Here is a 15,962-nt window from a genome sequence, read left to right on the forward strand (position 1 = left end):
CTGGGCGCGAAAAGTGGCCACGTGGTCCGCTGGGTCGGCGGTGCCGTCGTATGCGTCCAGCGAGGGGAGGCGGAAGTGTGACGGGATCGCCTGATCTTGGATCTCGGGGGTGAACGGGGATCCTTGCTGTCTGTCCACCCCGAGGTCCCCTTTGGACTTACGGACCTCCTGTTGTACTTCGTCGAGTCTTCGACTGACGAGGCGCAGCTGGGCTCGTAGGGCATTTGTAGAATCGGCGGACGGAGCCTCGCGCTCGGGACGGCTTGTCGTATCCTCCGCCTCCCGGCTCCCGGGCCGAACCGTCGGGTTCTGGGGTGAGCTAGGGAGCCCGGAGAGGGGCATGTGAGCCCGGACGAGGGTTTCCCGTTGCTGCGAAGGGTGAGCCCCGTGCGGGGGGGGGGGGGGGGGGGGGTTCGCTGCGAGATAATCGGGATGATGGTCTGCACCATACTCGTCAGGGCTCGGACTTGGTGAGTGAGGTCGTGAAAGGCCTCTGGAGATACCGGCGGCGGGTCGGTGGGGGCGCCATCGGGAGGTGACAAACCTGGGTCGTTGAACAATCGCCAGTAACGCTCCGACGCCGCTGCGGGGTGTTCGTCGCGAGCTTCATCGTGCGGGGGGTGTTCCCCCGGGGCGGGGAACCCAACGGCTGGGGGCTCGCCAAGGCGGGTTTGCTGATCGTTTGTCATTCGGAGGCCCTCCTTCTAGCGCCAATCTGTTACGGTAAGTAACTTTTTTAGCCGTGACCTGGGGGTTGACGCAGCTGGTTCAGGGGTCCGAACGACTAGGATCAGGCGAGGCTGCCAGGCTTGAGATCTCGGGACGGCCGATTACGGGGAATAAGGCCGGGATGCTCCGCGTTGCTGGGTCTGCTTTCCCCGAATACCTGCACAAAGGTCGGGTCGGCGATTCGGCCCGACCCCTCCAACGGTCAAGTTAGTGGTGTAGAGGGGAGTTTTAGGGGAAAATTGTGTGCTTGTCTGCTTACCTTGCCGGCTGGGAGCCCGTGGGTATTTATAGGTGAGCTCGATGTTACCTGACGCCACCCCGCCGGGGCAGAGCCGTACTCCTGATCGCGTCTGTTGCCGTTGTGGGCGTTGCGCGGTAAGGTCGAGTTGTAGGGTGTGGCAAGCCTTGGCCGACGCCTTCCCCTGCCCTGTCCGATCGTACGGGGTCAGCAAGACGAGGCCGTGCGGGTACGGTCGGTGAGGGTGGGCGTTACGCTGGTATTAATGCTTATCCCTTGGCGTGGTGCGCCGTTTGGGGCGGCTGTCATGGGGCAGTGTTACGTCAAATCCGGTGCGTCATGTCCTATTCGTTTTTACCCCTATCAAATACTAATCTCCTTTCATTTTTACTTTGGGGAATTAAATTTTTTTTATAAACACTAAAAAAGTATGAACCAAACCAAATTCAACCTGTTGTATTTGAACTACTCTGGATTACACTGCAATCGAGTCTAACCCTAACCCTAGTGTAATTATAGCGAATGGTGGGTGACGACATCTCATTTGCTTTCTTTCCACTTATGTCTCCTCGGTGACGATGCTTCCCCAAAACCAACGTTATACTTATGCTTACCATTTATAATTGAATGATAAAATTAAATACTAATTATTGTAATTAATACTATAGCTAGTAGAGTGCCATTAATTTGTAAGAATCATCAACCCATGTTAAGACGACTCTTAAAAAAATTAAGACAAATCATAAGATAAAAGACTATAATCTATATTATATTTATATTTATTTTTGAACATTAGATGTTTCAAAATATTAGTATCGAGGAGACGTCGAGAGGAGACATGGGTGTTAAGGAAGGAAAGCCAACAAGATATCATCGTCTATACTTTGTTATAGTTATACTAGGGTTACACTCGGTTGTAATGTAACTCAAATTATCTAATGAGAGAATTTTAATTAAATTAATTTAAAATTAATTTAATTTTAAACAGTTCAGATGCATATGGTCAATTTGATTTTAGTTCATGAGATTTTTTGTCATTATACAAAAAAAAAATGGTGTAAGAGATAATGAGATTTAATTATGAGTTTGCTTAATCATATTGGACTCTTACACAATACGGATAAAGTATTTTCTTCTTTACTCGTATTCACTATTAACACTTCATTATATTTTCTTTGAAAAGTATATATTCGACAACCATCCCTTCTCTCTAAAGTTATCTCTGTCTTTAAGCATGATTCCTCTTCCACTAATCTTGTGGTCACTCCCCATCCACCATCCAATCAGGATGCTAACTTTGTAGAGCACTACTAATTAACTCTTTTTCTAATATAATGTTTTCTTAGAGGTTCTATATTCTGCTTTGGTAATCGTGATAGATACACAATTCCTCTTCCACTAATTAACATGTTAAAGAGCATGTTATTTTGCTAATCAACTTTGTGGTGAAATTTGATTGCATGGAACTCATCTACATACTTAATCGTTTTACGTCTGCTGCTTGATCACTTATGGATGTAATTATTTGAGCTCATATCAATCGTTCAAGAAATATCGTAAATTGCTGTGCTCGAATTCTGTCTTTATTGTTTATCATTCATAAAAATTAATAAAACTAAAACTATATTCTAACGTTGAGCAAAACCTCCCTGTTGGGTGTTGGAGAAAGACCATGCATGTCATTTCTCTTATTCAATAGCAGGGTGATAATCTATAGGTAGTCACAAATCGCAATCCATGATAAGCAGTGCGGGCCAACCCTAATAGCCACTTGGCCCCCCCCCAGGCTTTCCGAGTATAGGAATCGATCCTCGATGCCTAAACAGGGACCAGACTCCCATACATTAAACCCACCCATTTCAATTATTTCGCATAACTAGCTTAATCATCGAAAAGGTCAGGTCAGGAAGTCTCTCCCAATGTCGACTTTTGTGCCGGATCCCTAAGGAGATCAAAACCTATGTCAGCCTAGCTTTGGAACCATCTCGGATACTCGAAGTCCATCTTGAATCCACCTCAACTAACACATATCTAACAGTAACTCCCTCGCCTGATCATTATGAGAGTTTGGATGACTTTGCATCTTCAAGATCAGATCAAGTTGTGTTTGAGTTCTGGTTGAGGACATCAAAACAATAACAAGCAAAATTTTCATAAGAGAACCAGATATGTATATGTCTAGAAACACTTCATAATTAAAAATTCTTATTATATATAATAACTCACAACTATGAGACATTTCATTTATATTTTTTTCTTTTTTTTTTTGAATTTGAAGCATTACATTACCTCATGCTTATAGAAGAAACTAACAACTTCACTTTAACCAATGAAATAACTATTTAAAATGATCACGTATCTAATTATAAAATTTAATTCAATATTTCATCATGCAAACCAAAGAGAAAAGTATGGCTTATGTAATTGTATATTAGTTCATAAGTATTGGATCCAATCATCCCACGTGGCCGATGGGGACAAAATGTCCCTTTCTGAAGGAATGGAGGGCAATACTGTCCATTCAATCGGAATCAGCCCACCTCTTCAATTCAATTTACGAAGAAAAAGACCTCCGGTTCAATTAATTGAACCGAGTGGTTAAATTGCCGACCAGACTCGTCCGACTCGATCTCCGGTCCGGTTCTCATCCCGTGGCGTTTCGTGAAGGATCGCAGACTCTCTCCGTCTCCGATCCATTTCCCCACGCCAGAGATCGAAGGAGTGGCGAGGGGGAGAGGAGGAGGAGACTATGGCCTCCGCCGATCTGATCAGATCTTGTATCGACTCCATTCGCCAGGTAATGAAAAGGTCGCTTCCCTTGTAAATTTCTTCTTCTGCTCCTCAGTTGCTATTTAGGATTAACTTCGTATTTCCTTGTTATGTCAAAGATAAGACTAGAATTGGATCGGATTCATACCGAAGGTGATAGATGAGAACTGTTGTTATGTGATGCCTGCGTATTATTATTATTATTATTATTATTATTATTATTATGCGATCTGCAGTTTTGTTACTGTAGAATGCATGTGGCGCGGTGCTGCGCTTGCGAACATTTCTGCTTAGGTTATTGAATTCTTATGGATTTAGGTATGTCGACTGAGGGCAGACTATCTTGGGGGGCATTCCAGTAGGTTCTTCTTTTGCTAACCGTGTTCTGGCAGTGTACCTCTTTTGTTCTTTTACTTCTCTTGAGTTGGTGTTATTGCCAGTGTTGCCTTACTCGATTTAGGGGCAAAAGACTTTGCATGCCGGTGAATGATATATTCGTTGAACAGATTGATACTAATTGATTCTCTTTTGGCAATTGGCTCTTGCAGAGATGACACTTAGCTAGGATGAGTTTTGGGAAAATTTTAGCCTGTTGATGTTGCTTGTAACTGCAGAGATTTGATGAGCTATAAAGGATAATTTTATATCAATACCATTCAGACATAAAATCAAGTCTTTTATGACAAAGAAATTAGGATATTGTGCAATACTCGGTTATAATTTCTCTAGCAAAGGTGTATAAGAACACCTTTCAATTTTCTTGTTTCTTCATGATAATATATCCTTAATGGTTAGTATATAACGAGGGGCAATTGTTTTTGGGGAAATCCCAAATAGATGATAACTTCCATATTTAAAGTTTGTACATGAAAACATCTCTGTCCCAAAATGCAATATAAACTTAATAGTATTATGGTTTTTGTCATACATAAGTGCCCTGCCAAAACAATCTAAGTCAAGAATAACATCATAGCATTGAGATAATTAGCTACTTAATGCTTATTAATGAAAATGCAATTCTCATATCATGTTGGAGAAGATGTTATTGTGTTTTCTTTCAATTAATTCATTGCTTACTTTTTTTTTTCCTAACATGGTTTGAACTTTGAACTGTGGTGTTAGAATGAACTACAACAACAGTTTCAGTGTCTTTGGGGTTTGCGACAAGAAATAATGATAAGTAATAATATTGAAAGTAATAATATTTCAAATATTGTTATATAAAAAAATTGTGAAGTACTAAAAAATTAAAAGCTTCTGGGTAATGTTTTTTGGTTTGTATATGCCATAGGGAATATCATTGCTACAATGATACTTGTAAAATTTATAAATTAAAAAAAAAAAGCCTTGGCTGCCCTGGCTTACATAGTGTCATGTGTTTGGTACATGTTTATTTCACAGTTACCAGAACAACCTAACTAAATGGCTCGAGAAAAAAGTATCGTTGTGTCTTTTTTTTTTTTTTTTTCTATTTTTGGTCTCCCATTTCAGAGTACCTAAGTTAGGCATTGTTTGAGACAAATTCACAGTAGAGGACTATTGAATTTTATGACAGAAAACTAACATATTTCACTACAGGAATGTATGAGACAAAATTCTTTCTATTTGCTAGCTACATACTTTCAATTTATGGAAATGATCCTTTTTTTTGTTTTCATACTTTCAGATTTCAGATCAACTTGCAGACTCCATTCTTTATCTTGATGCGGGTTGTCTAGAGGCTTTCCATTTCATTGGAGCATTCCCAGTTTTATTGGAACTTGGAGTGCATGCTGTTTGCAGCTTAGAAAATGCATCTCCACTTGATATGGTAATGCTAAATAGCCATTACTATTCAGTTTGCAGTTTAATGTTCTTAGTTTCTCCATGTGAATAATGATGTATGATTGTATGCTAATATTGTAAAAAGTGCACATCGTCACATGGTTTGTGTTCCATCAAAAAGTTTGTCTGAATCTGTCACTTAAGTTAGTTACTCCTTTTGGAATTGATGTTCTTATATTGCATTTTGGTGCACTTGATCACGATTGCAGACTACAAATATTCTTTGTTGTATTCTATCAAATATATACCTTTTAATTTCTTCTTCTTTTATCTATATTGCAGACTACGAGTTGGAACTCAATGTTTGTGGGTCCTACAAGGAAGGTTGTAATTATTACCTCACGTCTCCTTAGTGATGCACATCGGTACATATTACGTTGCTTGGGTACCAACAGAACTGTTCTTCGATGTATTATTTTTACTTCTATCTCAGAGGTGCAGTCTTCAGTCCTAAACTGACTTGGTAAATTAAGTTTCCATAGGTGATTAATAAGGTTACATTAAGAATAATAAACATTCTTTCTTCTACTATATAAGAGCAAATACCTTTTGCTTATAGTGACATTGTTGCATGATCTTCATCTGGAAGTTGTTCATTATATTTCTTCAGTGAATTGCGAGCATGATTTGAATAATATAAGCCACTACATCAAGAAACTGCCTTATGCATTCCTTTGGTCTCCTTCATTGTTTGTGTTATGCTTTCTACCTGATTATAATTTGATCCTGTATTAACTAGTCGTTTTTCAACTCTTTCCTAGTGTCACATGGACTAGGCTCTCTTGGTTTTTATTTATTTATTTATTTTTGTTATACTGTCAATCCTTATTTCTGCTCGTTACTTTCAGATTGCTCATTCAGCATACATCGATTCACCTCTTGGGCCTGATGCCTTTAATGAATATGAGTCATTGCTTATTCAAGACTATGAAGAGCTCTTGAAAAAATCTGGAAAAAGGGGACTTCACTTTCATCAAGAGAGAGAAGCAGAGGCTTCTGAAAATGATGGTTGGGCAGATCTTGCTTCTGGTGCAAGTTATCAATCTGTTGAAGCTAGCTCCAAAGGAGACATATATGCTGATGATTTGGTCAATGTTACAGGAAAACAAGAGTCCAAAAAGTTGCTCGTTTCTGTTCATCACTTCCCAATGATCTTGTGTCCTCTTTCCCCTCGAGTCTTTGTTTTGCCTTCAGAAGGAACAGTTGCAGAAGCATGCTTGTCAAATGACTCTGATGATTCTGTTAGTCCTGGATTGCCCTCTATTTCTACTGGATTACCTTCTGATGGTGAAGATGTTCCTCCTGGTGCAACACTTACTGCTAATTTCCTTTACCATCTTGCAGCAAAGGTAGGTTTTATTGCCATTATTCTTAATTATTATGTTAATTATGACTCTTTATTTTTTTCATTTATCTAGTTAAATTATGATTGATAGTTGTCTTCTACCATATTACTTGCTCCATCTATGGTTTTTGAAAATGTTCAGATGGATTTGAAGATGGAAATATTTTCTCTAGGAGATACATCAAGACTCATTGGCAAGATGTTGATGGACATGTCAAGTCTGTATGATGTAGGTCGGCGTAATAAAAGATCAGCTGGTTTGTTACTTATTGATCGCACCCTTGATCTTCTTACACCCTGCTGCCATGGTGACTCATTTCTCGATCGACTGTTTTGCTCTTTGCCTCGTAGAGAGAGGATCTCATCTTCTTTACCAGCTAAAAGCTCCCCAGCACCAAAACTAGGTACCCACATTAAAGTTCAACGTGCACCACTTGATATACGGATTCCATTTGGAACTATTTTCAGTACAGATGAACATGCAACGAACAGCACTCAGCTATCTGAAGGAATTGGAGCTTTTATATCAGGCTGGAACGCTGGTGCAATTGTCAACGAATCTTCTGATCATGCCGACAAAATTATCACTAGTGCGTTAGATAATGGATATAGTTTGCTGAGTGGATCATTTCAATCTAATTGTGCAGGAGCAAACTATCTTGAAACCTTGCTTGATAGAAGGGCAAAAGATGGGGCAATTCTAATAAAGAAATGGCTCTTGGAAACTCTGCAGCATGAGAACATAAATGTTAATCTAAAAGGTCGGCCAGGTCTTTTATCTGCTTCAGAGATTCATGCTATGCTTAAAAGACTGGCTCAAAATCAGATGTCTTTAATTCAAAACAAGGGCATCATTCAATTAGTGTTAGCTGCTGTACTTGCCCTTAGTGAGCCTCATAACTCCCACTGGGATGCCTTTGTTAATGCTGAGAAGATATTGTCTATAACTTCTCTAGACACTAGTCAAAGCCTTTCAAGTCAAATTCGTGATTTTATCAATACGAGTACTTCAGTAAGATCTAATGAACAAGATAGAAGGGTCCGACCATCTCAGAATCTTCTCTCTTTTCAAGATGCACTGCTTCTGTCAATGATCGGGTATATTCTAGCTGGGGAAAGCTTTCCGACATCTGCATCTAGTGGACCTTTTTCTTGGGAAGAGGAGCATTCCCTTAAAGAAGCTATAGTGGATGCAGTTACGGAAAATCCATCATCTGCAAAGCTTCAGTTCCTCCATGGTCTATGTAATGAACTTGAAGCCAAGTTGAATGAGCAGGAAGATTCAGCCAAGCCACCAAAAGTTGATGCCTTTGATGATCAGTGGGGTAGCTGGGATGATGAAGAAGCAGATGATCAAAATGAACAAGCATATGGTGACATGCAGCTTAAACTAGAGTTGCGAGATAGGGTCGATCAACTATTCAAATTCTTTAATAAGTTATCTAGTTTGAAGAGGAGAAACTTAACTCTCCGAGAAGGGTTGGTTGCATCAAGTAAATATGGCAGTGATGCGGACACACGGAAGGGTTTGCTTTATAAGCTTCTAACAACTTTGTTGGCGAAGTATGATGTTCCTGGACTTGAGTACCATTCATCTGCAGTAGGGCGGTTTTTGAAGAGTGGGTTTGGTAGATTTGGCCTTGGACAGGTGGGTCTTTTATTTACACTTATTGAAGTTTTGCCAATAATCTTAGCTGCATTAACATTTAGAATTAATTTTTTTCAGGCTAAACCAAGTTTTGGAGATCAAAGTGTTCTTCTTGTTTTTGTTGTGGGGGGCATTAATAATCTTGAGGTAAATTTCTTTTCTTTACTTCATGTGACCATTTTTTTCCTGAAAAAATGTTTTACTGTCCAGTAAATAAGATTTTTCTTGAAGTCGGATCCTCATTTGTTTCTCAAGCATGGTAGGTATTCCATACCCTCACTGTTCTTGCAGATTGCATAAAATTGTTGAGGTGCTTTTTAATGAATGGATCGTTCCTATTTTGTTTATATGGACACTGGAGAAAGCATTGCGTCAATTTTTCATCTTACATAGAAGTTGATCTTGTTTGAATATTCAAATTAGTTTTTCAAATTGTAATCTGAAGATGTGTGTTTCACATTAGTCTTTTTGTAATTATCTTGGGCATCGATAGCGCTAATGTCAAGAGATGTGATGTAGCAATTGCAGATGATATGAACCTTTTACTTAACGTCAATATTCATCTCAATAGTCGACTTACAACTAATGTCAGTTATGGTTCTTTTTGAAGTACGTTACCAGACAGCGCTAATTAACTAACATACTGAATTTTTTACTTATCCAAGATTCGGGAAGCTATGGAAGCAGTTGCAGAATATGGTAGGCCCGACATAGAGCTGATTGTTGGTGGTACAACTTTGCTGACACCAAGTGATATGTTTGATCTTCTCTTGGGCTCTTCCAGCTACATTTGACATTGTCTAAGGGCTTCAAAATTCAAAATTAGAAGTCCATTTCTCTCATTTGAGATGACAAATTCACATGCTAGTCTTCTGGACAAAGAGTGTAGGCTGTCATCTCTTAAAGCAGAAGTAGTTGCTGTTCCTTTGACTAATTATACAGAGTAAGCTTCCTTTTTTCTACTAACCTTTGCGCACACCACCTGTAGAAAAGTTTGATGGATATATAATAGGATGATTCCACAGAGAGTTTTGTTTGTTTAAGTCAAGATTCAGGGAGAAAGATGCCATGGGTATCGAACAAGCTGGCAGAGAAACCTGATTTCAGATAAAGCTGCGGCCATAGAGAACGCTCGAGAGGAAAGAAATCATGCTGACATTCAGATGTTGGTTTAGCGAAACCCGTCTGCAAAGCAAGCTGGCAAAATCATGAACCAAGAAAATTGCTATCCGGTTGGAAACCTTTTTTGTGGGAACTTGATTGGTTTTTCCTGGTTCTTCATGAATGTAAAGGTTTTGGCACTATCCCTGCTTCATCTAGTATTGCACTAAATGGTGGATTGTGGGAGCTCGTGAGGGATCACCAAACACTTGTATCAACTTCAAGTGCTGTTTAGGTCAAATAACCGACTGCATTGTTCAATCTCATGCTTTGAGTTTACTGCTTTTCTTGGTTAGCAGCTTAAAGTTGGTTGTAACTTTTTGATTTCTGTAGAACCATTTGTCTTGAGCCTCATTAGTTTGATTTGTTCTTAATAGATATTTATCATGGGAACTCTCATTTTTTGGGTGGGCTGGCAGTTCTGTTGTATCTGGACAAGTTTATGCCTCCAACTTACTACTCTCTTTCCCAGTTTTGGTAATGATGACAATTTGGCTTGACTTTTACATGGCAATTAATTTATGAATATGATTATTGAAAGACAAAATGAAGGGCATGTCGTAATGTGCATAGAACGTGCAAACTAATAGTAAAATACCAAAAGGAAAAAAATACATATATGCGAACACATTACTTCATGAACAATATACCAACAGAGAAGGAAGAAAGCAGCCCAATGAAGAGACATCTCATTTAGTGGATGAGAACCGGGAAGTAGTCAACGCATTTCTCCCTGTTGACTACTAATGCAGAAAGAAAAGAAAAGCCATCACATCAGAAAGATCAATTTAATGCTAATAAGAATTGCAATTACTGAAGGAGGAGCAGCAGGTCATCATCGATTTGAAACCGTCAACTATTGATAGCACTGACGTGCACAACACGTCCCCATTTCTTTGTCTCCACTAGATTGGAGCAGCGAAGAAGGGAAGAAGGCTTGACGTAGCTGTGGTTTTCCTTCCAGAGAAGAGAGCAGAAGCAGGAAGAAGAAGAGATCGAAGTAGGCATCTCGATCGCCATGTACACTCACGGGAAGCATGCCAAGACGGAGTCGGAGACGTCGAGCATCTCGCTGTCGTCCCCTCCTCCCTCCCCTCCCCGGCCCGCCTACTACGTCCAGAGCCCACTGGAATACGGCGACAGGGCGACGGCCACATCGTACCACTCCACACCGGCGCGCCCCCCGACCCACAACCACCATTCCCGGGATTCCTTCACCGCCCGCCTCTCGTCGACTCCCGGCACCAGGAAGGTCTCCCTCAACTACGGCGTGACGGGCGCTGATCGCCACCGGGACGACATGCCATGGCGGGACACCGCGGCGATCGAGGAGGAAAGCCTGCTCCGCGACGGCGAGCAAGAAGAGAAGCGCCTTCCCCGTAGATTCTACGTCCTCGCGTTCGTCGCGGTGTTCCTCGTCCTCTTCTTCCTCTTCGCGCTGGTCCTGTGGGGCGCCAGTCGCCATCAGAGCCCGCAGGTCACCATGAACGTAATCTCCTCGCCTCTTCGCCCCGTTCTATGCTTCCAAGCATTTCGTCGAACACAACCATAGGTTAATAACGGAGCGACTCCGCGTTGTCACAGAGCATCACGTTCGAGGATTTCTACGTCCAAGCCGGCACCGATTCCTCCCTCGTGCCCACCGATCTGCTGACTCTGAACTCGACGGTGAAGCTCACCTACCGCAACACCGGGAGCTTCTTCGGCGTGCACGTGACCTCGACGCCGGTGCTGCTCGACTACTACCAGCTCGCGATCGCCAGCGGCAGCGTGAGCACGCATCATCATCTCTGCGACTTGATCTGTGGATGTCGTGGTTGACTCGGAGTTGCTCGTTTTGCAGATAGATTACTTCTACCAATCCCGGAAGAGTCAGAGGAACCTCCATGTGGCGGTGATGAGCAGCAAGCTCCCACTCTACGGCGGCGGGTCGGGTCTCAGCGGCCGGCCAAATGGTCAACCAGTGAACCTGACCCTCAGCGTCACCGTCAGGTCAAGGGCACACGTGCTGGGAAAACTGGTGAAGCCCAAGTTCTACAGCCATGTCCGGTGTGCTATTGTGATGGACCAGACCAGGTTGGACACGCCTGTGTCTCTCAAGAACTCATGCCAGTACAGTTGAAAGCACACAGCAAGCTCGAGATAAATGTGTATTGGAGGAAGACTTCACATAGAGGAGGAAGAAGAAGGATTGGATTCATTCTCTTTTGTTCTTACATGGGTTATAGATCTTTGAATACATTTTGTATACGATTCTGTGTTCTTCTTCTAATAAAGAAAGCTTTTTTTCTGAAACAAAAATGTCAGCTATATGTACATGCCATCCTCACTTCATCAGCATATTGTTGTAGAGAGTTGATGCAGATATGTCAAAGAAGACTCATTCAACTAAGTAGCTCGATTGCTTTGAAACACTCCTCTTTTGATGCTTTTCTTCTACATGAGGAGTGGTTAGCACGATTTGGAGGAAGTCAATTTACCACTTAAATAGATGTTTAGGTGCAACTGCATGTCTACGCATTGGTTGCGTGCAACATTGTCTAAAAGATGTACTATGACCAATACATATCATGACCGACACTTGATATCGAATTAAAGAAGAATATTTGAATTTAGAATTATTAATGACTGAAATATCAAGATTGAATGCACAATAAAAAGATTGGATAACTCATCATCACTATCTTCGATCCTAATTCTCACGGGCATACCTCGGATTCTTGCAATCATCAGTCATTTAGCATTCTTTAGCTTCTGAGCTGATGTAAGGGAATATGATCTAATCAAACTCTTTTTAGATTCCGTATTGAATTAAATCATTTGAACCGATTTATTAACTTAAATATCGAACGGGTTTTGTCGGATAGTGATAGATAAAATTCTAAACAGGATGTTTGATATAATACTTATGTATGACTGTGTCTTTTGATTTGTTCATGCTTTGCACAACATATAGAGGGACGATCGAAGGTTTAACTGTCTCATTTTAGTTGGGTTTAGTGGCCAATCTAAGATTGTAAATAAAGGTTATATTATGTAGATACTTGTGATAGATATTCAGTCTGTAGTGGACCATTTTAACCTTTTGTTGTGTAACCGTTCAGAGCTTGTAAAGTTTGTTTGTAATTTACATTAACTATGAAGTATTTTCTGAAATGTTTGCTCATGGATCCTGAGTGAGGCACTTTCTCTAACCCGTTTTCTCTTTTGTAGGTCCTAAGGGACTATGGGAGTTTTCGGGGAGGTTGACCTTTGTAGATGGACATGTAAGGGTGTCACACAACTTAGACAAAATCAGCTAAGTCTGTGACCTATGGTCTTAGAACGGGACAAGCATTCATAGAAACACTTAGCATACAAACGTGGGGGACTTAGCGGGGTAGCGTTGAGGGCAGCTAGCACGCGCGACCGTTTCGAGGAAAACATGTATGAAGATGTAGGGAAAATGAGTCGCTCAGAGGAGCGGGCATCTGAGATTGACATTCAGAGGAATGATCAACCCTTCGCGCAAGAGGCACCACAAGGGCAAGCAAGTTGGGAAGAATACATAGCGCACAAAGATTGGGATGACTAAGTTCGAGCTATGACTCGACGTTGACAACCATACTTGATGGTGCTCAAGACAAGTAAGGCGCTTGGTAAAGGATGAGACCAGGTAAGATGGAATGAGTTGCTCAGCGATTGAAAGAGTTATGCAAAACTCACAAAAGTGAGAAAAATTGCTAACTCAAAGAATTCGGTACTCATGCAAGGGTTTGTATGTGGATGATGGAATGTTCGTGGCGACCGAAACTTAATGTCATGGAGCATTGAAACTTTCTCTTCAGCATGAGAAGGATACGTCCGTAGAAGGCTAAAGTGTGCATTGAGTTCAGCATGTTGCTAGGCCTTGAGTGGTGCAGTGGGGGTTGTATTGATGTGGAGTCGCAATCTAGCAAGTGCATTTGTAGGAGATAGAACAATACACATTTTGTTCAGCAAGTCGGAGTAGTCCAAGGAGATTGTGATCTCCGAAACTTTCAAAGAGAAGGAAGCGAAGAGAGATATTGCTCCAATGGAATAGATATCCAGGAGGGATAGGTCCTGGTACTCCAAAGGGAGAATCATATATAACAGATCGTACATGTTGAGGGGTACTTAAAAAATAATAATAACTCTATGATGCTCAACGGACTGAGCGAGCGGTAAGGAGTCGTTGCATGATCTTGCTTGAGAGAATGCATTGATAGATATATTGCGAGATCAAGTAGGGGAGCGATCCAAAGCAATACAAATGAAGGCACACTTTGAGTCGATATGGAGATCGGACTCAATGGTGGGCTGACTTGTGGAATGGTGGGTGCGAGGGCCACCATCAACTCAATGCAAAACAAGAAGCAGAGCAACTTGGGTGTAACTTGGCGAAGTGCCTAAGTCGTATAAAGGGAGCCAGCATAGAAAAGAGAATATGGAGCGGAGGCATAGAGCTTCCCTTGGACAGAGGTCAAGGACATGAACTCTTGTAGAGGCCAGAGCGAGATCATGTCGTTCTATGGGCCCGTCATTCTGATAGATCGAACTCATCTTGTATGGTGCCAAAGATGAAGGGAGCTTCTGGGCACATGCACCTTATCTTGAAGAAGCATTTGATAGAGGAACTAAGGAGACTCAACTTACAAAGGCAAAGTTAGGTTCAGAATGCCTTCGCACAAGGCAAGAGGACGCGGAGATAAGTACTCTTGAAGAATATGCTATACTGCTGCGATTCAAGTTGCAATAAAGGAAGTGATGCATAGTAGATATTGTGCTGGTAGGGGCAGAGGCCTAGGATCCAGACAATGGTGCACTAATTTTAGCGAAGTCGGTGGACTTCCAGAGCTATTAGGCGACGGACTATCCTAGAGCAATACTTTGTTCAGGTATGACCCGAGAGGAGAAGGGGGGGAGGGGGGGGGGTACAAAGGTCAATTGCTAATAGAGTAAACACAATTAAAGGTGGAAGAGGCCTTATGATGTGTTGGTAGAGGCCACACATGGAGGGATCACAAACCGAGTTCATCCCACAAGGATCGAAATGCAATGAAGATGTCACTATGAGGTGACTTGGTGCAACAGATCGTGGTGGAATAGTTCGTGGCAATACGATACACACGAATATAGTCCCGAAAAGGACTATATCATATAGAGATATGATCGGGAACTACTGATAGCTCTACTTTGCTAAACAACATTATGGCAAGAAGGGTCACAAATTCAATGAGTGAAAGCTATGATACCGTAGAGGTGGGACTTCCATGCATGCAAAGAATTTTGCATCAGATGAAAGTCTTGGTCATCAGCATATAAGGGTTGTGTACCACCGAGGGAAAAGTTCGAATGTAAGTACTAGTGAGTCCCATTGGAGGGACTTGATCATGTAGAGGTATGATTTAAGCAGTTGGAGAGTTGGACTGCTCCAGAGTCTATATTTGCTTAAGGGAGCCTAACAAGTCAGAGGACAAGGTCAAGTAAGTGAGCGTTGCTACCAAGGAAGCTAAGGAGAACAGAATCGGTGTAAACCCTACAACATAATGATAGAGACAATGCATGAGAGTTACAGTTTATCTTTCCATCAACCAAGGGGAACTACTTAGAGAACATAGAGGTGTTGAAGCAAGAGGTCGAAAGGGGCGAGGAAGTGACGATAAGTATAGAGGGACTTAGCTATCCAAAACAAAGCATCGGTTAGAATGGAGGTGGATTCAAAGGAGTGCCACAGAGGCAGATCTACTGATCATGAAGAAAATGGATGTAAATGTTGAATCTCGTATTTTGATGATGAAACCACTTGATATATGTTTATAATTTAATCTACGTTTTGAGTGACGCAGGATGCTTCGATTAGGATGAGACAATTAAAGCAGAAAAAATCATGTTGTGTCGGAGGAACATGTTAGAAGATTGGACGTCAGGCCGGTAGATCGGTCGACGTATCGACAGAAGGCTTCGGGTCGTGGACTCGGGCATCGGGCCAAGAAGAGCAGGTATTGCGCCAAGGATATCGGAGTTGCGAAGTCAACTGGCTGATTGGGCAATAGGCCGTAGGAGAGGATGATGCGCCGAAGAATCGGACGAAGCGTCGAGGGATCAATGACATGCCGGACAACTTGGTTAATTGTTTAGGATTAATTGTCTCGATCAAAGTTTTGTTTTACATGTGCAGGATTAACTATGATGGATGTAAGACATGCAGCAGGAGTTGCACCGGAGTCAAGACTATGATCACGTTG

General features: G+C 41.7%; 2 protein-coding genes across 5 annotated transcripts; both read left to right on the forward strand.

Moving 5' to 3' along the window:
• The first annotated feature begins 3,588 nt into the window (after window positions 1-3,588).
• LOC104000296 (sec1 family domain-containing protein MIP3) lies at window positions 3,589-10,107 on the forward strand. Of its 4 annotated transcripts, none has more exons than XR_010491745.1 (8): window positions 3,589-3,764; window positions 5,403-5,546; window positions 5,843-5,995; window positions 6,409-6,909; window positions 7,048-8,553; window positions 8,632-8,700; window positions 9,219-9,496; window positions 9,579-10,107. XR_010491745.1 is itself a non-coding variant. In XM_009422307.3 (8 exons), the coding sequence occupies exons 1-8, from the start codon at window positions 3,717-3,719 to the stop codon at window positions 9,345-9,347; spliced, it is 2,457 nt and encodes an 818-aa protein (XP_009420582.1). In that variant the 5' UTR covers window positions 3,589-3,716; the 3' UTR covers window positions 9,348-10,107. The 4 variants fall into 4 exon arrangements, 3 of the variants coding, with proteins under 3 accessions (XP_009420582.1, XP_009420581.1, XP_064984468.1); XM_009422307.3 differs by having other exon boundaries at window positions 6,409-6,568; window positions 6,662-6,909; window positions 9,219-10,107; XM_009422306.3 differs by having other exon boundaries at window positions 9,219-10,107.
• A 444-nt stretch (window positions 10,108-10,551) lies between these two features.
• Window positions 10,552-11,985, forward strand: LOC135624169 (uncharacterized). The gene is made up of 3 exons (XM_065127577.1): window positions 10,552-11,203; window positions 11,299-11,484; window positions 11,558-11,985. Exons 1-3 carry the CDS (start codon window positions 10,733-10,735, stop codon window positions 11,834-11,836), a joined length of 936 nt encoding a protein of 311 aa, XP_064983649.1. The 5' UTR covers window positions 10,552-10,732; the 3' UTR covers window positions 11,837-11,985.
• The last annotated feature ends 3,977 nt before the right edge of the window (window positions 11,986-15,962 follow it).

The sequence above is a fragment of the Musa acuminata genome, chromosome BXJ2-10, assembly GCF_036884655.1.
Source record: "Musa acuminata AAA Group cultivar baxijiao chromosome BXJ2-10, Cavendish_Baxijiao_AAA, whole genome shotgun sequence".
NCBI classification, from domain to species: Eukaryota; Viridiplantae; Streptophyta; class Magnoliopsida; order Zingiberales; family Musaceae; genus Musa; species Musa acuminata.

Bases quoted from the DNA above. Each gene is read 5' to 3' on its own strand.
- LOC135624169 (XM_065127577.1), top strand. From the start codon at position 10,733: ATGTACACTCACGGGAAGCATGCCAAGACGGAGTCGGAGACGTCGAGC. The intron at 11,204-11,298 runs GTAATCTCCTCG...GCGTTGTCACAG, and splicing joins GCCCGCAGGTCACCATGAAC to AGCATCACGTTCGAGGATTT. The intron at 11,485-11,557 runs GTGAGCACGCAT...CTCGTTTTGCAG, and splicing joins TCGCGATCGCCAGCGGCAGC to ATAGATTACTTCTACCAATC.
- LOC104000296 (XM_009422306.3), top strand. From the start codon at position 3,717: ATGGCCTCCGCCGATCTGATCAGATCTTGTATCGACTCCATTCGCCAG. The intron at 5,547-5,842 runs GTAATGCTAAAT...TCTATATTGCAG, and splicing joins ATGCATCTCCACTTGATATG to ACTACGAGTTGGAACTCAAT. The intron at 8,554-8,631 runs GTGGGTCTTTTA...AATTTTTTTCAG, and splicing joins GTAGATTTGGCCTTGGACAG to GCTAAACCAAGTTTTGGAGA.